Here is a 23,182-nt window from a genome sequence, read left to right as displayed (position 1 = left end):
ATTCCTTTATCCATTGCACAAGAATACTATTTGCATTAATATTGCACAATCTTTCAACTAAAATATGTTTCTGCATACAGTTAAAAGCTGAGCTGTCCCGGACTTAGTCATCTTCATTTAACGACTCACAAGGGTGTCAGATATTTGTCGTGTTAATTTATGCTTTCCTTTTACTGAGGTTCACTGCCATGGAGACACAGTGGGTATAAAAGTCTAGATACCATTAAAGTTTGCAGCGTTTTGTGATGTTAAAAAATGAACCAAGATAAATCATGTCAGATTTTTTTTCCCACCTTGAATGTGATAGCAACCAAAATAACATCAACACATGATTTGATTTGCACAAAATTTCACACCTGCGCTCTGTATGGCATTCTGTGGATGATCCCCAAGTTTTGTACAAATAGATCATTGAAGGCACTGTAAATAAAAATTGCATTTTTTCAGTGACATATTGTTAGAAAAACTTCAAATTTGGTACAGTGGCTCATATTGACATTACCTTACTTTTCTCAAAATATCACGTTTATAACTTAATGTGGCTGCCAGCAGCCAATCACAATTTAGAAGTTTGTAGTTTCCACTGTGAACGTCCAGTTGACATGAATATTGGTAGGGAGATTAATGACCTCATATAGAAGGACCGTACAAAGCCTTGGAGCAAACGGTCAAAAGATAGCACTATAACAAAGATATTTATGTTTTCACAGGTATCTCAATAATGGCGTGGCCTAGAGTCAAAATTCTTTGACCATTTTATTCTCTCTATTTATACATCTTAAGCTGTTTTTGTAAAATTTTTGATTTTGTGACACTTTGATGCATCAGTCTGTCTTGATTATATGAGCCACACAATTTTCATCAAACTGACTAAGTACAATAGATGTCCTATCTCATTGTCTGATTTTCACAAAATGTCACACGTGTGATTTTTATACCATTTTGTGGACAATCCTCAACTTTCATACAAACAGATCACTGACAGAGATGTCCACAAGCATCAGCAACTGGCGGTGTTCTCCGCCTACACAGATGGTCTGCGGCAGCTACTCGATCCCAGAAAAAAAAAAACTTGCCTTTCAATGTTCAAGCGATTTCTATTGTCTCCGCAGCCCATAATTTGCTGCAAATCCAATAATTTTACCACGAAATTGTCTTCGATTCGGGTCACAACCAGAAGTGACGCCATTTTTGTTGATCGCACTCTGATTGGCTGAGCTGGACCACATGACCACACCGTAGCATGTGTAGTTATGTTACAGAGCCAGGCAGTGTACTACAGAGGGTAACTGAGAACGCCCCCCCCCCCCCCCCACACACACACACACACACACACACATCTGGAAAGAAATTTCATACACATTTTGCAAGTATTTTGCAGGGAAATGGTTAGCAATTTATTAGCTGAGAATGCACCAGAAGGCATGTACATTGACCTCTCTAGCATTAGTGTGCCTTTGGTGTAAATTCCCGACCCGCCTACTACCTTTTTTAGCCAGCTACTTCAGATTTTCTGGAAAACCCTACCCTGAGTTGCTTCAAATGTTTGTTTGTTTTTTCCCAGTAACAAATTTTCAGTAAAACTTAAAATTTGGTACAGTGGCTTATAGTAACATTTTCTCACATTTCTTAAAATATTACTAACTTTTCTTCAACTGAACAAAAATATTATGTTTCTGCATACAGCTGTAAGTGCAATGTCTGTATTGTTATTGTACTGTGTGCTCTCAGGTGATGAAGGTGCACCAGGCCACAGTAGATCTATACCTGGAAGATGTGATCCTGGTTAGCATCGATCAAACCGCCGAGGCTCAGGCCAGAAAAGAGATCCACCACATGGCAGAGGAGCTCAACAACATCACCTATGCCATGGAGGAAACGTAAGCAACAGAAGGGTCACGCTACTGTTTCCTTAATGCTAAGCTTCAGGCCAGTTTATGCTACATGTACTCCAAGAGTTTAATGTGTAGCATCGTGTAAATGGGGCAGTGTTGTTATATTGGAGGCGCTCGTGGTGAATGTTATACTGTATATTGAATATATTTTGTGGAGATGATGTTGCCTTGGATGTTGATTGTGAAAATGATATTTACTTCAAAGCCCCAGTGATGTTTTGTATCCATGGGTGTGTTGAGGGTCATAGTGAGGCAATGTAGCGTGAGTAGAAGATGCTCTGAAAGTGGCTATCAGGCATAAAGCACTCATTACACTTCTGTTGGGCAGTAAGTGGCTTTGACAATCTGAAATAAATGACTGGTCCTTTAGGATAAAATAAAAAATAACCTTGAGTGCTTAATGTACTTTCATCTACCATTATGTAGCACCTACGTCATGCGTCACGTGGTGGGCTTTCCCCGTTCACGCAAGGCATTGTGGGATACAAATTTGAAACCGGAGAGAAAAATAGAGGACATGAGTGTGCGAATGAAACGTGAAAGACCGACTACAGTAACAGAAAGTGAGAAGAAAAGACGTTATGTTCTATACAAAGGAAAGGAAACGCAGGACCAAACTAATAAATATCGGCGCTCAGCGAGCACCTCGGTGTGATCAGCTGTTCGTTTAGCGACAGAATGATGGAACTGTCAGTGCACGCTCAAAGGTAAACCTGTAGATGGCAGTAATGCAACACTGTGGATGCCAGCTGCTGTAAAACCCAAAAGAAGAAGAAGGTAAACCTGCGCATGCGCACACGGACTTCCTCTGTCTGCTTGACTGCACGAAGCGAGCGATTTCATGCACATTATTTGCTTTAATCCCCTCAAATTAAATAACTTCCCAGCCACAGAATGGCCTGATATTTTGTGAGATATTACAGAAATAAACAGATATCACAATCACCACATTTCAGACGGAACTAAATTTCACCGGTTTTATGAAATCGAAAGGCCGTCTATGTTTAAGGAAAAATACAGAGATTTTACAGAGTTTTAGGGAAACCATTTTGTCTTTATGTGATAAGGTCTCAGATAAGGTTACAGTGCTGGAATTCTGCAATATAGAAAGTGATTTAGAAAAAAAATCCTAACAACAATTTATATTCCAGGTTCTGAATATAATAAATTCTCCACTGTTCAGTTCTATTTGAGCATTTTAAGTGTCATATCAGTATAAAATGTTTTATAGATTATTCTCAGTGTACTTTGAATATTAAGACTTACATCTCAGTTTTCCTAAACAACAGATTTCTTTATTTTTTGTTATACTGAACACTTGTTTTTTGTTATATTGAACATTGTACATTATTTTTGATGCCCATACTGTTCCTTTTCTTTGTGTGTGTGTGTGTGTGTGTGTGTGTGTGTGTGTGTGTGTTCACAGGAGAAACAATATGCAGTCAGAGGAGATTGTAGCTCAACTTGTCCACAGCTTCCTCATTCCTGAAGTAAACAAGGGCATTGCCCGTGACAGAGGTGGGTTATTTCTCCCAGAGTAAGAGACATGTCTGTTATTATTCAAGCACAACATGAAAGAAAAGCAAGTCCAGGCTGAACTATAGAGAAATATGTTTACAGTGGCGCTTAAAAGTTTGTGAACCCTTTAGAATTTTCTATATTTCTGCATAAATATGACCTAAAACATCATCAGATTTTCCCACAAGTCCTAAAAGTAGATAAAGAGAACGCACTGAAACAAATGAGACAAAAATATTATACTTGGTCATTTATTTATTGAGGAAAATGATCCAATATTACATATCTGTGAGTGGCAAAAGTATGTGAACCTCTAGGATTAGCAGTTAATTTGAAGGTGAAATTAGAGTCAGGTGTTTTCAATCAATGGGATGACAATCAGGTGTGAGTGGGCACCCTGTTTTATTTAAAGAACAGGGATCTATCAAAGTCTGATCTTCACAACACATGTTTGTGGAAGTGTATCATGGCACGAACAAAAGAGATTTCTGAAGACCTCAGAAAAACCGTTGTTGATGCTCATCAGGCTGGAAAAGGTTATAAAACCATCTCTAAAGAGTTTGGACTCCACCAATCCAGAGTCAGACAGATTGTGTACAAATGGAGGAAATTCAAGACCATTGTTACCCTCCCCAGGAGTGGTCGACCAATAAAGATCACTCCAAGAGCAAGGTGTGTAATAGTCGGCGAGGTCACAAAGGACCCCAGAGTAACTTCTAAGCAACTGAAGGCCTCTCTCACATTGGCTAATGTTAATGTTCATGAGTCCACCATCAGGAGAACACTGAACAACAATGGTGCGCATGGCAGGGTTGCAAGGAGAAAGCCACTGCTGTTGGAGGAAATCCACCAACATCCCAGAGTTGAAGCTGTTCTGTACAGAGGAATGGGCTAAAATTCCTCCAAGCTAGTGTGCAGGACTGATCAACAGTTAGCGGAAATGTTTAGTTGCAGTTATTGCTGCACCAGATACTGAAAGCAAAGGTTCACATACTTTTGCCACTCACAGATTTGTAATATTGGCTCATTTTTCTCAATAAATAAATGACCAAATATAATATTTTTGTATAATTTGTTTAACTGGGTTCTCTTTATCTACTTTTAGGACTTGTGTGAAAATCTGATGATGTTTTAGGTCATATTTATGCAGAAATATAGAAAATTCTAAAGGGTTCACAAACATTCAAGCACCACTGTATATTGGCAAAGCTTCTGATACAACCATTAGAGGAAAAAATTGAAAGGATGATTTTGTTTGCATTTTGAACTATGTGCAATTTATTTAGCAAAAAAAAAAGTGCTGTTAATATGGTGTAATTGTCATGGTCAGTAACAACACACTGCACTGCAGATTGTGTTCCTCAAAAGCGCTAAGAATGCTAAAAGACAGCTAAAACATGTGAGGGGAACAGTGTAAATGTGCAGCTGGAAACAGGATCAGCTAAGATTGAATCACAGGCATTCTGGGAAATGAAGCGTAAACCTGTAGAACAGAATGCACAGGGCTTATGTGTGAATCGGATGGTAAATGAGTTGGGATTAAACACAGCTGAGGACAAATGCAAGTTTTTAGTTAAGCCCTTTTGCTTAATACATCTAGAGCCTCTAATTCTGCATGTAATGCATGTAAATAAATGGTCTGTCAATTTTATCATTCATTTATGACACCTGCACATGATCTACTGGGAAGTTACAGCTTTATTACATTACATTAATGGCATTTAGCAGATGCTCTTATTCAGAGTGGCATACAAGACACTCGGAACAGCCTGGGGAGCAGTTGGGGGTTAGGTGCCATGCTCAAGCCGTTCCTGCTGGTCCAGGGAACTGAACGGGCAACCTTTTGGTCCTAAAGCTGCTTCTCTAACCATTAGGCCATGGCTTCATGATGAGTTTATGTTTCCTCAAAATGCAACAAAATCCAACTTTTTCTAACATCTATCTACAGTGCCGCCTAGTAGTATTGGCACCCTTGAAGTTTATGTACTTAAAGTTAAGCATCTCCTGAACAAAAGTGATGTAGTGATGCAGAATTTTTTCTACAGATAGCTCGTGGTTAATATAAAAGAGCAAAGTATCAACAAAATAAAAAAAAACAATTAGAGTGAAAAAAATGAAAAAGGTAAATCTTGCTGTATCACTAGTATTGGCACCCTTTGCTGTTAGTCCTAAAACCTAACCTAACTAAACCTAATTTGACTCACCTATGGTAAATTACAAATGGAAATCACCTGTGAAGACGTGTCTGTGCCCATGTGACATGAAATGGCCAATGAATGATGAGATTTGTGTTTTGAAAAACCAACTGTTTCACTCAGTCCCTTTTTCACAATGGTGAAGACAAAAGAGCTGTCTGAAGAAACAAGAAATGCAGTTGTTGACAAACACAAGAGCCCCAAAGGATATAAAGCCATCTCCAAAGAGCTTGGTATCCCTGTGTCAACAGTGCGTAATGTTATTAAGAAATATTTGAAGCATGGAACTGTCAAGAACCTCCCTGGGCATGGGGGTAAGAGAAAAATCAATGATAGAAGTCATCGAAGGTTGGTGCGATTGGTGGCAGAATCACCTCAGTTAACATCTACGGACCTGCAGGCCCACCTGGAACAGTCTGGGATAACTGTTTCAAGAAGCACCATAAGGCGCACACTCAACACAATAGGGCTACATCGGCGGAGGCCAAGGAAGACCCCATTATTGAAAAAAAGACACAAAAAGGCGCGTCTGGAGTTTGCGAAAGAGAACCTGGACAAGCTACAGTCCTTCTGGGAAAATGTCCTGTGGACAGATGAGACAAAAGTAGAGCTTTTTGGGAATTCTCACAGGCAGTATGTTTACAGGCGCTGCAATGAAGCATTCATAGAAAAGAACACCCTACCAACAGTCAAGCATGGTGGAGGATCAATAATGCTGTGGGGCTGCTTTGCTGCATCTAGGACTGGAGGCCTTACCCGTGTCATAGGTATTATGAAATCTGAAGATTATCAACAGATTTTGGAGCAAAATGTCCTGCCCAGTGTAAGAAAGCTCGGTTTGAGGCGAAGATCTTGGGTACTCCAGCAGGACAAAGACCCCAAATACACATCTAAAAGCACACAAAAATGGTTAGAAAAGAAAAAATGGACTGTTTTGAAATGGCCAGCAATGAGTCCTGACCTCAATCCAATTGAGAATCTTTGGGGGGAGTTGAAATCTGCCATTGGCAGAAGGAATCCTTCAAATATCCAAGACCTAGAGCGCATAGCGAAGGAAGAGTGGGAGAAAATACCACAAGACAAATGCAAGAAGCTCATTGATGGCTACAGGAAATGTTTGGAGGCCGTCATCGCTGCCAAAGGGTGTGCAACCAAATACTAAGGAGGGGTGCCAATATTCCTGCACCTGCTGTATTTCTGTTTTTTGTTGTCTTAGAAATTAAAATGCCTATTTTGAACGAAAACAACTTTTCAGTTCCTTTGGACCTTCAATTAAAAGATCTTGGTATTGCAAATTGTGTCCATTTCCATTTATTTCTGGAGATATTACAAAAGTTGTGAATAAAATTAAGGGGTGCCAATACTGCTAGGCGGGGCTCTATCTATCTATCTATCTATCTATCTATCTATCTATCTATCTATCTATCTATCTATCTATCTATCTATCTATCTATCTATCTAAATCATTCACATCTATGAGTGAGGATTTAAAAGGAGAACAGAGACACATTCAAATATTCAAACAAAGGCAAATGCTCGCAAACATTTTGAAACAGTTTCACTTTTCCTGTTGGGGGCAGCACGGTGGTGTAGTGGTTAGCCCTGTTGCCTCACAGCAAGAAGGTTTTGGGTTCGAGCCCAGTGGCTGACGAGGGCCTTTCTGTGCGGAGTTTGCATGTTCTCCCCGTGTCTGTGTGGGTTTCCTCCGGGTGCTCCGGTTTCCCCCACAGTCCAAAGACATGCAGGTTAGGTTAACTGGTGACTCTAAATTGACCGTAGGTGTGAATGTGAGTGTGGATGGTTGGTTGTCTCTATGTGTCAGTCCTGTGATGATCTGGAGACTTGTCCAGGGTGTACCCCGCCTCTCACCCATAATCAGCTGGGATAGGCTCCAGCTTGCCTGTGACCCTGCACAGGATAAGTGGTTATAGATGGATGGATGGATGGATGGATGGATGGATGGATTTTCCTGTTGGGGGAAAAAGGTCAGTCTAGAACTGCCCAAACCACCTCAAGTGACTCCTCTCAATTTTAACTAGGAGCAGCTCTACTCTGAGGTTCTTTGGCTTTCTGTCCTTACCCTATCATGGAGACTAAGCCCAGCAACCCTGCTGAGGAACCTCATCTCCACTGCCTGTACTTTTGGCCTTTATTCTTTTGGTCACTATCTACAGCATGTGACCATAGGTGGAGACAGGGAGATAGAATGACCAATAAACAGAGATCATTTTCTGCAAACTGAGCTCCTGCTTCCCCACGACAGTGTTAGAGCAACTGTAATGCTGTAGTTAACCCCATCCACTTACCGCTCTCTTTTTCCATCACTAAAGAATAAGATCCTGGGCTATGTAAACTCCTCTACCAGAGGCAAGGTTTCCCAAATAAAAGATCGGTCCGCTTCTGATGGTGGTGTTAAAGGCTGAGAAAATCTACTCTGTAAATAGGATGTGTTGGAGATAATAATGAAAATAAAAATCCACAAACTTAGTGGCAGTGCTGCAAAAGATGTATACAGGCAATTAAATTGCACTCTATTTTTTTTCATTAAAAAATACTTCTATCCCGTCTATCCTTTTCAGTGAGGAAGAATCAAAGGAGGCACTTGACTGCAGCACGTACCCTCATCCATGGCACTGACAGCTCCTCCACAAGCCCTCGGCCTCTCTCTCCCCCAACCAGAGTGTCCACCTCACTGCTCTCTCAGATAATCGAGCAGGTGGAGGAGGCTTCATGCAACAGTGATTACTAGAATGATCAGGAGAATGAACACACTGATTAAGGATAATTGGTTAGAACTACACTATAGGACTAAAAGTTTATGGACACCTGACCATCACCTGGCCCGGGGTCGCAGTTGGCATTCCAGTTCATCCCAAAGATGTTCAGTGGGGTTAAGGTAAGGGCTCTATGCAGGACACTTGGTATGAGAAACTTATGCATGTGACATCAATGTTATTTTTTCTATCTTTCAGATTAATCAAATCTAAGTTAACTGTCCATTATCCTTTATCAAAAATAGTGGTGTTTTTAGCTCACCAGCCAAAGGGTGATGAGCTATTGCCATCATGCGGCACCCATCGTCCATCCGTCTGTCCACAATTCACAAAAATTGTTACTCCTCCCTGAGTTTTCAATGGATTTTGATTCTGATTGTTTTGTTTGGAAGATCTAATTGTTGTAATTGTTCTCATGAAGAGCAACTTAGCTAATTATAAACGAGTCTGGTTTCTCATGGTACGGCCATGTGAGCTACTGTGTCACTGACACTGGTTATTTTGCTGCAGTTGTGTTTACCTTTTTAACTTGAAAACTGAATACAAATAAGGTATTTCTGCATACAGCTGTCACTGTGATGTCTCTATCATTATTGTACTGTGTGCTCTTAGGCAATAAAGATGCACCAGGCCACAGTGGATCTGTACCTGGAGAGAATGTCAAGTCAAGTTTATTCGTATAGTGCTTTTAACAACAGACACTGTTGCAAAGCAGCTGTGATCCCGGATAGTATCAATCAAATCACCAAGGCTCTAGCCAGAGAAGAGATCCACCATGTGGCAGAGGAACTAAACATCACCACCTACACCATGGAGGAAATGTAAGCAACAGAGCAGTCACTATACTGCATCCTCAATCCTAAGCTTACATGTACTCCAAGAGTCAGGTAAAGGGCTCATCGTGAATGTTATATATTGAATATTGTGGCAGCAGGGGTGTGGTCAAGTGTCAGCTGTGGGTGGTGAGGCGTCAGGGAGAACCAGCATGCAACATGTGATGAGTTTCACCTGTGTTTGATTACTGGCAATTTACTTTTGTGTGTCTTCTGTGTTCTTTCAGAAAAAAGCCAGTAACTAGAGAGAGATGAACTACCCAGTACCACGGGTGTGCAGAGATCAGAGAAAAATAAAGTTGCTGAAAAGTGACCTATAAACTAAAAATAAGACACACCTTGAGTTATCAAGCCTGTCTCCCCGTTCCTCATTCCTTAAACTGTGAGGAATGTTACACTGAAATAAGGAGAAAGGGCCATCACGAAGTCCACATCAGTTGCGGAGATCCTACAGACCACCAAGCTCAAACATCGTGCCCTTGCAGCGCTGTGCACAGATCAGGAGCAGCGCTTCCAGGCTGTGATCCAGAGCCTGATCCAGCTAGCAGGTACTTCAGCAGCCACTCCTGCAGATACTGTAGCCAAAACCCACGTGCAACTACAAAAGATGGGACTAAAGGATGATCCAGAAGTGTTTGAGTGTGTCGCTGAAGTGTGCTGTTGGCCATCTTTGCAGTGGGTGGTCCACCTATTGCCACTCCTGTCAGGGGAAGCCCAGCTGGCAGCTCAGCAGCCCCCAGCCACCAACCTGCTGGAGTATCTGGATCTGATGCGGCCTATTCTACAGTGAGATAGGTTGCCCATTCACCTTCGCCTAACAGCTCTGAGTGAGACGTCTGCCAATGGTGGCTGCTGACTGGAGAGAGTGCGATGCCAAGGACATCATCGACCAAGTGCCACTGGAACAGTATGTCGTTTGACTGCTGAGAAGAACGTTGGCCTGAGTTCAGTGCCACTGCACAGCATTGCCTGGAGGAGGTGGTCCGACTGGTGGAGGACCATCTGGCGGCATTTCTGGGAACAGGCACTCCCGCCCCTTCTCCTTCACATGCTCGCTCTCTCTCTCTCTCTCTCTCTCCCCTCATCTCTCCCCTACTCTAGCATCGTGGAAACAGGGGCCAATTCCCCCAAAGCTTACTCCCCGAACCAGTGTTCCTCTTCATTTTCTCTCACCCCCTTGTACCTCTGTGCCAATACTGCCGCTACCGCCCTCTCTGTCTCTTCAGGTGGAACCATCCATGCTCACCAAGACCAAGAGTGTATCGAGCAAGAGTGTATCGAGTGGCAGTGAGTATTCAAGGTGGTACACATCACATCAGGCCTTGGTGGACCTGGGTTATAATCAGACCACAGGTCATCAAAGCCTGATTCAGTGCAGACATTGGGACATGCACAGTTGGTGAAGGTGAGGTGTGTGGCGGCAGATTACCTCTTCTACTGGGGTGGGGGAGTGAGCTACAGGTTAGATGGCTTCCCAGCCTGAGTCGGGCGGTGGGGTGTGTGGCAGCGGGGGAGTGGTCAAGCATCAGCTGTGGGTGGCAAGGAGTCAGATAGAGCCAGCATGAAATATGTGATGAGTTTGACCTGTGTTTGACTGCTGACAATTTATTTTTGTGTCTTCTGTGTTCTTTCAGAAAAAAAACCCAGTAACTAGAGACAGCTGACCTACCCAGTGCCGTGTGTGCACACGGATCAGAGAAAAAGAAAGTCGCTGAAAAGAGATCTATAAACTAAAAATAAAACACACTTTGAGCTGTCAAGCCTGTCTCACAGTTACTCATTCCCTAAACTGCAAGTATGTAACAAATATACATTATGGAGAAGCGGTTACCTTGGATGTTAATTGTGAAAATGTTATTTACTTCTAGAATGGCGGCATGGTGGTGTAGTGGTTAGCACTGTCGCCTTGCAGTAAGAAGGTTCTGGGTTTGAGCCCAGAGGCCGATGGGGTCCTTTCTGTATGGAGTTTGCATGTTCTCCCCATGTCTGTGTGGGTTTCCTCCAGGTGCTCCGGTTTCCCCCACAGTCCAAAGACATGCAGCTTAGGATAATTGGTGACTCTAAATTGACCGTAAGTGTGAATGTGAGTGTGAATGGTTGTTTGTCTCTATGCAGGGTACCCGCGGAGTCTTAAAAGTATTAAAAAAGTATTGAATTTCATTTTCCAGAATTAAGGCCTTAAAAGTATTAAATTTCATCTTGAAAGTCTTAATTTTTTCCACGGAGGTCTTAATTTTCCAAAGAAAGTCTAACATCGTTGCATAACCTAGATTAAATTCTCTGTGATGAAAATGAAGCAAAATCTAAAATGTTTTGCGCTGCCCTGGCGTTCACACGCAAACAGCGGGAAATTCACGTCGCGCCGTAAAGGGTTCACACGAAACGAGAGCAGCAGGCGCATAGAGCAGAGAGGGTGAGGGGGAGAGAGCATGGGGAAGTGCAGATTCAACCCGAAGTGGCCGCTCGACCCTAAGGCCCCGGTCACACCGCCCGAACTTTGCTGGAGCGTTCCTTGAACGGTAGGGAGGGGGGGCCGAATTTCGACAATGCTCGTCACCACGCACAAAATGGGGAAAAAAAATCGAAAACACGGGCGTTGGCTTAGCGGTGCACCGCTGAAGCCGGCGTTGCTTTAGCGTTGGTTTAGCGGTGACGCGAGCGTTGGTATAGCGGCGTTCTGCGCATGCGGGCTTTGGCTCGGCGGGGGTATAAAGTTGGTTTAGCACCAATCATAGCAAGTCTCTCAGCATCCATGGTGATACAGTTTTACTGTAACTTTGAGCAAATTCGATATAGATGAGGTCTGAACTCAACGGCAGCTCGATTCCAAATGAGCTCCTGGTCCATTTCTCCCCGTATTTATAGCCAAATTCTGGTCCCGCTCCGACACCTCTATACCAACGCCAAACCAAAGTTCATCGCCGCCATGGATAGCTGCTTCAACGCCCGACACCGTTCCAGCAACCCCGTGTCCGCTCGTAAAATGCTTACAACCGCTCCACCGAAGTTTGTGCAACGTTTAATCGCCGCCCGGGCAACGCTGGCGAAGCAGCGGTGGTCCAGTGTTCAAGATTTCTGCGTTGGCCTAGCGGACCCAAGCGTCCACGAACTTGCGTCTAGCGGTGCCAAACTTTGACTGGGCGTTGGTGGAGCGGGGGTGAACTTTGCCGGGGCGGAAAATTGCCCCCTCCTCACCGCTCGCAATATTTTGTGCAGCTCAAAACTTTCGGAGCGGTAGGAGGGCCCCTCGAGAAACATCAGCGGTGGCCGAGCGTATACGGCGTTGCTTTAACGGGGGCCAACTTTTGTTAAACGGTGGTGAACGGTTACGAGCGGTGATTAATTTTTTTCACCGCTCCAGGAACGCTCCAGCAAAGTTCGGGCGGTGTGACCGGGGCCTAAATACGCCTGGGTTAAGGGGGTTCCAAATAATGACCGTGAGGCATTATGCACTTTGTGTAAAAAAACCTTTCAACTAGGGACAATGGGGCTTACAGCTCTGGATTCTCACATGAAAAGTGGTAAACATATTTCGTTTGCATCCACAATTCAGAAGCAGGCAGCTATACTATACTATTATAGCTATACTATTCTTTTTGTCTTTTGAATGCTTCTCTGGCGTGTGTGTGTGTGTGTGTATGAGGGGTGATTGTCTGGACTTACATGGGGGTGCTCTCCTCTGCATGGTGTCCAGGGGGTGTGAGTAGAATGAATTCTGATTGATTATTTTAATAAATGTAATTTTGTTATTTCAAACACTCGTAAATAGTAATTATTTGAGGTTTAATCTGGTGCTCAATATGATTTATTCTTCCCTAATGAGTGCAACAAAGGTATTAAATTTCACTTGAAATGGCATTAAAAAAGTCTTAAAAAGTCTTAAATTTTGGTTTAACAATCCTGGGGGTACCCTGCTATGTGTCAGCCCTGTGATGACCTGGTGACTTGTCCAGGGTGTACCCCGCCTCTCACCCATAGTCAGCTGGGATAGGCTCCAGCTCGCCTGCTACCCTGCACAGGATAAATGGCTACAGATAATGGATGGATGGACTTTCAGAATGGTCTTCAGGGCCCCATTATGTAACCCATTATGTTTCATATCTATTTAGAACCCCGATTCCAAAAAAGTTGGGACAAAGTACAAATTGTAAATAAACACGGAATGCAATAATTTACAAATCTCAAAAACTGATATTGTATTTGCAATAGAACATAGACGACATATCAAATGTCGAAAGTGAGACATTTTGAAATTTCATGCCAAATATTGGCTCATTTGAAATTTCACGACAGCAACACATCTCAAAAAAGTTGGGACAGGGGCAATAAGAGGCTGGAAAAGTTACAGGTACAAAAAAGGAACAGCCGGAGGACCAAATTGCAACTTATCAGGTCAATTGGCAATAGGTCATTAACATGACTGGGTATAAAAAGAGCATCTTGGAGTGGCAGCGGCTCTCAGAAGTAAAGATGGGAAGAGGATCACCAATCCCCCTAATTCTGCGCCGACAAATAGTGGAGCAATATCAGAAAGGAGTTCGACAGTGTAAAATTGCAAAGAGTTTGAACATATCATCATCTACAGTGCATAATATCATCAAAAGATTCAGAGAATCTGGAAGAATCTCTGTGCGTAAGGGTCAAGGCCAGAAAACCATACTGGGTGCCCGTGATCTTTGGGCCCTTAGACGGCACTGCATCACATACAGGCATGCTTCTGTATTGGAAATCACAAAATGGGCTCAGGAATATTTCCAGAGAACATTGTCTGTGAACATAATTCACCGTGCCATCCGCCGTTGCCAGCTAAAACTCTATAGTTCAAAGAAGAAGCCGTATCTAAACATGATCCAGAAGTGCAGACGTCTTCTCTGGGCCAAGGCTCATTTAAAATGGACTGTGGCAAAGTGGAAAGCTGTTCTGTGGTCAGACGAATCAAAATTTGAAGTTCTTTATGGAAATCAGGGACGCCGTGTCATTTGGACTAAAGAGGAGAAGGACGACCCAAGTTGTTATCGGCGCTCAGTTCAGAAGCCTGCATCTCTGATGGTATGGGGTTGCATTAGTGCGTGTGGCATGGGCAGCTTACACATCTTGAAAGACACCATCAATGCTGAAAGGTATATCCAGGTTCTAGAGCAACATATGCTCCCATCCAGACGACGTCTCTTTCAGGGAAGACCTTGCATTTTCCAACATGACAATGCCAAACCACATACTGCATCAATTACAGCATCATGGCTGCGTAGAAGAAGGGTCCGGGTACTGAACTGGCCAGCCTGCAGTCCAGATCTTTCACCCATAGAAAACATTTGGCGCATCATAAAACGGAAGATACGACAAAAAAGACCTAAGACAGTTGAGCAACTAGAATCCTACATTAGACAAGAATGGGTTAACATTCCTATCCCTAAACTTGAGCAACTTGTCTCCTCAGTCCCCAGACGTTTACAGACTGTTGTAAAGAGAAAAGGGGATGTCTCACAGTGGTAAACATGGCCTTGTCCCAACTTTTTTGAGATGTGTTGTTGTCATGAAGTTTAAAATCACCTAATTTTTCTCTTTAAATGATACATTTTCTCAGTTTAAACATTTGATATGTCATCTATGTTCTATTCTGAATAAAATATGGAATTTTGAAACTTCCACATCATTGCATTCCGTTTTTATTTACAATTTGTACTTTGTCCCAACTTTTTTGGAATCGGGGTTGTATATTAGATTAGATTCAACTTTGTACCTGTACTCTGCACAATGACAAAGCCAATGAAATGTGGTTAACATCAAGCCAGAAGTGCAAAATACAGTATTATTGGCAGATGAGTGCCAGAAGTAAGTACTGCAGCATAATGATGCTATATGTTACAGTATATATAGTGATGGATAATGTATATCTTACAATGTAGAAATATTATGTTTGTAAATATTAATGCATATTTACAGAGGGAAAGTGGACATGATTAGTGAACATGTAGGGTTGTATGTGCAGTTAGCAGTATTTCACACGTACAGTTGTTTAAATGTACAATAATATGGCAGTCTGTGCAGTCACAGTATGAACACGTATGTACCATTGTTTACAAGGGTACTTCAAAAAGTTTTTGGCCTCACCCAGAAACAAGGGGCATAACTTCCATTTTGGGGCATAACTGTAGACTATAAAGCCTTATATCACTGTCAACAAAAACTCAAATGAAAGAAGCAAGCAAAGAAAAAATGAGAAGAAAGCTTCGAGCTGGCGTGTTGCTCCAGGACAATGCGCCCGTCCACACAGCACAGGGGGCAGGGGCAGAAGCAGCCAAATGTGGCTTTGAACTGTTGCCCCGGGCACCTTCCTCACCTGACCTGGCACCATCTGACTTCTATCTGTTTCCCAAACTGAAATCCTAATTGTGTGGCCGCCATTTTCAGAGTGAAGATGAAGTCATCTATGCTGTTAAGGAGAATCTGGAGGCTCAAGATGTGACCTTCTTCCATGAAGGGATAGTGAAGCTTGAACATCAGTGGACCAAGTGCATTGAAGTTAAAGGAGATTGTGCTGAAAAATAATGCAACAATAATAAAATAAAACAATGCAATAATAATAATAATAATTATTATTATTATTATTATTATTATTATTATTATTATTACAGGCAGTACTGATTAAGCTCTAAAGTGATTATAAACCGACTGCGCCCTCTGGTGGTAAAATTAAAATAATACTTTGCCTAGTCGTTTACAGTTTCCATGGAAACCCGCCATGGCACCGTTTTGTACGAGTTGGCTCGCTGTGCAATAACATTATAGCACGTTATTTTTCTCTCCTTTACTACTTTTATAAATTGCAACACGTCCAGAATGAGCATGTCCATCACACGCACTCTCTACAAGAAAGACGAAGGCAGGAAGGGCCTGAGAGCGCAGAGGGCGTATGATTATCTTTACGGTAAGTTCACAAGAGCTGACTGGGATCAACATCCGCCTGTAAGTAACCACACACTGGGAAAATGACTTCACTGGTTTATTTAGTGTTTCCTATTTTAATATTGCAACAAATCATATATCTGCTCCTAAACCTTACTAAACCACTTTAGACTTTTATTTACTGATTTAAAACTTGAAATAATCTTGTTCTATTGGCAAATAACTTTACTAAATTTAAACATTTATTCCTAGAAACAAACAAAATCATCCCCCAAAGTCCATACTCTAAACATTTTCACTTGCTAGCATGTTTCAGCAGTGCAGAGTTCCACAATGATCTGTTTTATACAAACAACTTCTTCGCAGTAGTAGAGCGGCGGCAACAATTATCGACACCTTAATACGTAAATTGTGCATGAATACTCAAACTTCCATGGGAAAAAACGAGTTGATTCCCGATTACTTAGCGTATCAGATCACGACTCCGTTCCACAATTATCGACACCTTTGTCCACAGTTATCGACACCGTTCCACAATTATCGACACCTTTGTCCACAGTTAGACACCGTTCCACAATTATCGACACCTTTGTCTATAGTTATCGACACCGTTCCACAATTATCACCTTTGTCCACAGCTATCAACACCATTGCACAATTATCATCACCTTTGTCCACAGTTATCGACACTGTTATCGACACCGTTCCACAATTATCATCACCTTTGTCCACAGTTATCGACACCGTTCCACAATTATCAACACCTTTGTCCATAGTTATCGGCACAGTTCCACAATTATCGACACCTTTGTCTGCAGTTATTGACACCTTTGTCCACAGTTAGACACCTTTGTCTGCAGTTATCAACACCTTTGTCCACAGTTATCGAGACCGTTCCTCAATTATTGACACCTTTGTCCACAGTTAGACACCTTTGTCTGCAGTTATCAACACCTTTGTCCACAGTTATCGACACCGTTCCTCAATTATTGACACCTTTGTCCACAGTTAGACACCTTTGTCTGCAGTTATCAACACCTTTGTCCACAGTTATCGACACCGTTCCTCAATTATTGACACCTTTGTCCACAGTTATCAACACCGTTCCACAATTATCGACACCTTTGTCCATAGTTATTGACACCGTTCCACAATTATCATCACCTTTATCCACAGTTATCGACACTGTTCCACAATCATCATCATCATCTTTGTCCACAGTTATCGACACTGTTATCGTCCACAGTTATTGTCCACAGTTATCAACACCGTTCCCATACATGTCAACCTTTGGTCAATCAAACCTATATAACCAACCTCCAAAATCCGTATTTCCCTTATAAAATCCATATAAGATGCAAATTAAAATAATTTACCTAAAATTTGAATGATAATTAACAATGATATATCCAAGCTACTTTTTATTCAATATTAATAACAATAAACCTTCAGAATGAATACAAAGCTCCAATGTTCGACAAAAACACAAAGTGTCACTCTAATGTTCTGAATTGTACTCCATGACAGCTTTTTTTAGCACTCTGCACCAATACCTCACGAGGCTGCATGTCACAGCAAGTGTCTGTGTTGATCTTGCCGGAGTGCCCATTCAGAATCTTTTCAGTCGCTAGTGAAAGTCGCTCAGGTGGAAATACGCATTTCAGACAAAATGTTACTTCCCGGTTAGCGGGATTCTCGCAATGCGGTGTGCGCATGATCAAAAGTGGAACGAAGTCACGCTACCACAAGATAACACGCGATTTCATAAGACTCTTTACTGGCTGTTTGTGCTTTCTGTGGTGTACAGTACGTTTGTAAATGAATGTTATGCGCTCTTTTATCATCGTGGGAATTGATTATAGCTCAAAATAAATATTGAAGTTTTTTAAAGAATCCGTATAAATTTATTTGTACGCCCGTATACTACGTTTATTGAATCAAATCCGTATAGAATACAGACATTCCGTATAGGTTGACATGTATGCGTTCCACAATTATCATCACCTTTGTCCACAGTTATCGACACCGTTCCACAATTATCATCACCTTTGTCCACAGTTATCGACACCGTTCCACAATTATCAACACCTTTGTCCACAGTTATCGACACAGTTCCACAATTATCGACACCTTTGTCTGCAGTTATCGACACCTTTGTCCACAGTTATCGACACCGTTCCACTGTGATACCTTTGTCCAGAGGTAGACACCGTTCCACAATTAATTATCGACACCTTTGTCCACAGCTATCAACACCGTTCCACAATTATCACCTTTGTCCACAGTTATCGACACTTCCACAATTATCATCATCATCTTTGTCCACAGTTATCGACACTGTTATCGTCCACAGTTATTGTCCACAGTTATCGACACGGTTCCACAATTATCGACACCTTTGTCTACAGTTATCAACACCGTTCCACAATTATCGACACCTTTGTCCATAGTTATCGACACCGTTCCACAATTATCATCACCTTTGTCCACAGTTATCGACACGGTTCCACAATTATCGACACCTTTGTCCACAGTTATCGACACCGTTCCACAATTATCAAGATCTTTGTCCACAGTTATTGACACCGTTCCACAATTATCAACACCCTTGATCACAGTTATCGACACCATTCCACAATTATCAAGACCTTTGTCCACAGTTATCGACACCGTTCCACAATTATCGACACCTTTGTCCACAGTTATCGACACCGTTCCACAATTATCGACACCTTTGTCTGCAGTTATCGACACCTTTGACCACAGTTATTGATACCTTTGTCCAGTTAGACACCGTTCCACAATTATCGACACCGTTCCTCAATTGTCGACACCTTTGTCCACAGTTATTGACACCGATCCACAATTATCATCACCTTTGTCCACAGTTATTGACACCGATCCACAATTATCGACACCGTTCCACAATTATCAAGACCTTTGTCCATAGTTATCGACACGTTCCACAATTATCGACACCTTTGTCGACAGTTATTGACACCTTTGTCCACAGTTATCGACACCTTTGTCCACAGTTATCGACACCGTTCCACTGTTATTGATACCTTTGTCCAGAGTTAGACACCGTTCCACAATTATCGACACCTTTGTCCACAGTTATCGACACAGTTCCACAATTATCATCATCACCATTGTCCACAGTTATTGACACCGTTCCACAGTTATCGACACCTTTGTCCACAGTTATCGATACCTTTGTCCAGAGTTAGACACCATTCCACAATTATCGACACCTTTGTCCAGAGTTATCGACACTGTTCCACAATTATCATCACCTTTATCCACAGTTATCGACACCCAGATGATTATTTATAAAAAAATATAATCGGTACGTGGTATTAAGTTAACAAAGCATAGTTTTTATTTAAAATGTGTTTTATATAGACTTGTATTTAGTACAAAATATTTTATATAAATATATGGATGTCTGTGTTTACGTAAATGAGGAAGTAATTCTAATGTTTGTAAACAAATGAACTGATAATGTTTAACCTCCGTCAGAAAATCTTTCTGTTCCACTTTCTAAGTATTTTCGTAGATCACGTTTTGTTCATCATTCGTTGTTGTTTGTATTAATTTCTAGTTTTGTAGTTTACCAATAAATGTCAACAGGAAATTGAGATCGTAACCACATGAAAATCCAGGTCAAAGGTCGCATGTCATTCCTCAAACCAAAATATAAATTGTCTTCTGATATATTATCATTACAGTGTTATAATTCTTAAATAAAAGGTAAAGCAGGGTGATATGTACTTGATTGTGAAGGTAGAAAATTTCTGTTCTGTTTTAGATCCAGTTTTCACTGTGTCGGCAGAGAAGGACCACATCCGGGAGAGCTGTAAGGCTCAGGAATCTGTGGATCGCCTGGTAAGTGATGATGCTTAAAGGTCATAGGCAATGGTCCGGGGTGAAACGTAGAATATAAACTTTATTTTATAGAAGAACGACCCAAAAAGCGAATTAAATTTTCTTAGTGTCTAATTTGCACCCTAAAATTGAATAAGACGGTTAAAATATACTGTTTTGCCCAATTTCCGAAGGTTTGTTTACATCTCACTTATGCGCACTTTCACCGCCAGGGGACTGTCGTCGTGACTTCATTTAAGCCAAACAGACTAGGAGCAGTTCTGTGTTTACTTGCGAACCGAGCACACGTATATGGTTGTGAGAGGTTGTGTAAAATGTCTGAAAGCGATAGCGATTTTGAAGTAGGAACTCTCCAAATTAAATATCGAGAGGTGAAACCATATACATATGAACCTATGGCCGTTGCGAAGCGACTCGGCCGACTCTGATCACGGTGACGCCGGACCTCAACAAGACTCGCGCCCAAACGATTTATCCTGGTAGTTATGATAAATTCTTACTTTCGTCGTAATACTAAATAAGAGCCCTTTTGAAGAATAATTAAACCGCCCTCCCTAGTGGATATAGGTAACGATTACTGGACAGCGCGCCGGTAGGCCACGTTAGCCTGCCATCCGCGGCATTATACTATTTATAGTCTACTCTGTGTGAGGAAATATCCCTTTGTCTCATTTCCACAATGATTGTACAGGATCCCTCAGGATTCTTGACTTGTCAATTGCAAGCAAAAGTAAAAATGTTTACCTCCAATCTTCTCCTTTTTGCTTGAGCGTTGCTGCTCCGTTTCTTCTTTGACTGCTTGATTTTGTTTCACGCGCACAATCCACTCTCTTCGCCTCGTCTCCTTTTTTGGAAAAAGCCAACCCACTCGCTCTGCCTCTTCTCCTTTTTCGGAAAAAGCCAATCCTCTCACTCTGCCTCTTCTCCTCTTCCGGAAAAAGCCAATCCACTCTTTCTGCCTCTTTTCCTCTCTTGGAAAAAGGTAAAAACTTCTTCCTGAACTGGTCCTGTTGTTACAGTTCACTGCACAACAATAAGGCATGGTTTTATTTTGGAAATTCCTGAACGCACATCTGCACTCAAGCCGAACGGCAACGTGAGTAAACGGAAGTGGACTCAACTCAAGCGGTTTGTTTGGCTTAAATGACGTCACGCGCCGAGTGGTCACGAAAACAGCCGAACAGAAATTCACCGTGATCCACGCTAACTTATTTTAATTATTACTTATTAACAATACTTCTTGGGACCAGAAGAAAATTACAGAGGGTTTTTTAACATATAAAGTTTCAATTGTGCATAAAATTAAAACCGTTGCCTATGAGCGTTAATCTCACAGCTATCGTAACACATGCATCTGATGTTGAGAAGAGTTTGTGTAATTTGTGCATTTGGTATTATTTGTGGCAGTCTTGTTATACTTTAATAGGTAGAGTTAATGCTAAAATAGAATCAAATACAAAATCATCCTCTCTTTCTCAAGCTCATGTTTTTGTCTCATGCTGTAAACGGCATTTCACTCCTCATCATCGTTCGTGTAATTTCCAAGGGAATTATACTGAGATGTCAGCATTCTCCAGCCAGCTGACTGTGTCCACGTCCAGTTTGATGAGACCGTCAGGCCCATGGGGTGGCCTCATGACTGGGCACTCCTGAAGGATGTGGGGGATTGTCTGCATTCAACCATACTGGCAGGCGTTGTCCTCACTAGCTCCATTTGTCTTGAGGAAGGACTGGGTCCTGCCCTATCCAGTGCGGAGGCAGGTGAGATGGTAACCACAGGGCTTTGCAGAGGGGAAATCAGTGAAAGAGTGCAAGGTGGTGCGTGAGCGGCTCCATTCCTCCTGACATCTCTGCTCCACCCAGGAGTCAGAGGCTGGTCCAGCTCTCAAGAGCACTGCAGCTTTGATGGCAAAGTGCTGCCTTGATAGCTGTTGGGGGGTGTTATCATCCTGAGTTAGTGGAACAAGGCTATTGTCCTCGAGTGCCTTCTCTGCTAGCTTGAGGACTTGATAGTCTCGCCGGATGCTTGCAGGAGGAATTCCTGAGACTACAGGGAGCATCTCAGTCAGTGTAGGTTTCAAGGTCCCAGAGATAAGACGCATCGCTTCATTGAGACCCACAGACAGCCTTGGTGTGGACACTGTGGGACCAGACAGCTGCAGCATATTCAGCAGCAGAATACACAAGGATGAGGACTGATGTTCGTAAAGTGGTGAAATTGGCTCCCCACTGTAGTCCACTGAGCTTCTTAATGATGTTAACATGTTTGGAGGTTTTGGTAGCCACGTTCTTGAGGTGAGGGCCAAACGTAAGGCTGTGGTCCAGGGTCACACTGAGGTATACAGGCTGTGGGTCGAATCTCAACTTCTTGTCTTGCATCTTTATGTCCAGCTCCTTTTTTGCAAGTTGACTAGCTAGATGGTAGATTGAGCAAACTGTATTGGACTTGCTTAATTTCAGGTGCCAGAGGCTGAAGTAGTTGCAGAGAGTAGAGACGTCTGCTTCTAGGGTGGACTGGATCTCCTTGTAGGTTTCAGCTGCGTAGCCGATTATACTGTCATCTGCGTACAAGTACTTGGTTGACGTTGTGACAGGATAGTCTGCTATGTAGACATTGAAGAGGATGGGGCAAGGACTGAGCCTTGCAACAGACTGTTTCGGAGGTGCCGTTTCCTACTTTGTTTGCCACTGGAGTTAACCACATAGAAGGAATGGTTTTGAAGCATGAGCATGATGAACTTCACAAGCTTCACATCGGGTATCAGTTGAAGAAGCTTCAGGTAAAGTCCACGGTGCCATACATGGTTGTATGCAGCTGTCAGATCGATGTGGACTACTCCAACCTTTTCTTTTCTCTGGAAAGTGGCTTCAGTGTCATTGGCAAGACGGGCTATTTGGTCTGTGGTAGAGCTACCTTTACGGAAGCCAGCCTGCTTTCGTAGAAGGTGTATTTCAATGATGTCGTTGATGCGCGCCAGGATTATTCTCTCCATCAGCTTGTACGTAATACAGAACAGCGAGATTGGCCTGTAGCTCTTGGGATCATCTGCTGGTTTCTTGGGTTTGAGAATGGCAACCACTTGGACTTGCCGCCATGCAGCAGGGATGGATAGGGTGGCCAAGCAATTAGAGAGGAACTGGTATAGCCATTCAAGAGCATGGGTTCCCAGGTA

The 23,182-nt window shown here is 42.3% G+C and overlaps 1 protein-coding gene across 1 annotated transcript in view; it reads left to right on the top strand.

Annotated features, from left to right (window-relative positions):
* LOC132892059 (cilia- and flagella-associated protein 91-like) overlaps positions 1–9,203 on the top strand; it is a 64,564-nt gene extending 55,361 nt beyond the window's left edge. Inside the window, exons 14-17 of the mRNA XM_060930418.1 lie at positions 1,732–1,880; positions 3,322–3,413; positions 8,188–8,504; positions 8,995–9,203. Coding sequence (XP_060786401.1) covers positions 1,732–1,880; positions 3,322–3,413; positions 8,188–8,357 — 411 coding nt within the window. The 3' untranslated portion in view covers positions 8,358–8,504; positions 8,995–9,203. The remainder of the gene's footprint in view (positions 1–1,731; positions 1,881–3,321; positions 3,414–8,187; positions 8,505–8,994) is intronic.
* Positions 9,204–23,182: the final 13,979 nt, after the last annotated feature.

This window comes from Neoarius graeffei, chromosome 9 (assembly GCF_027579695.1).
Source record: "Neoarius graeffei isolate fNeoGra1 chromosome 9, fNeoGra1.pri, whole genome shotgun sequence".
In the NCBI taxonomy this organism is placed as follows: Eukaryota; Metazoa; Chordata; class Actinopteri; order Siluriformes; family Ariidae; genus Neoarius; species Neoarius graeffei.
This window is presented reverse-complemented; position numbering and strand designations above follow the sequence as displayed.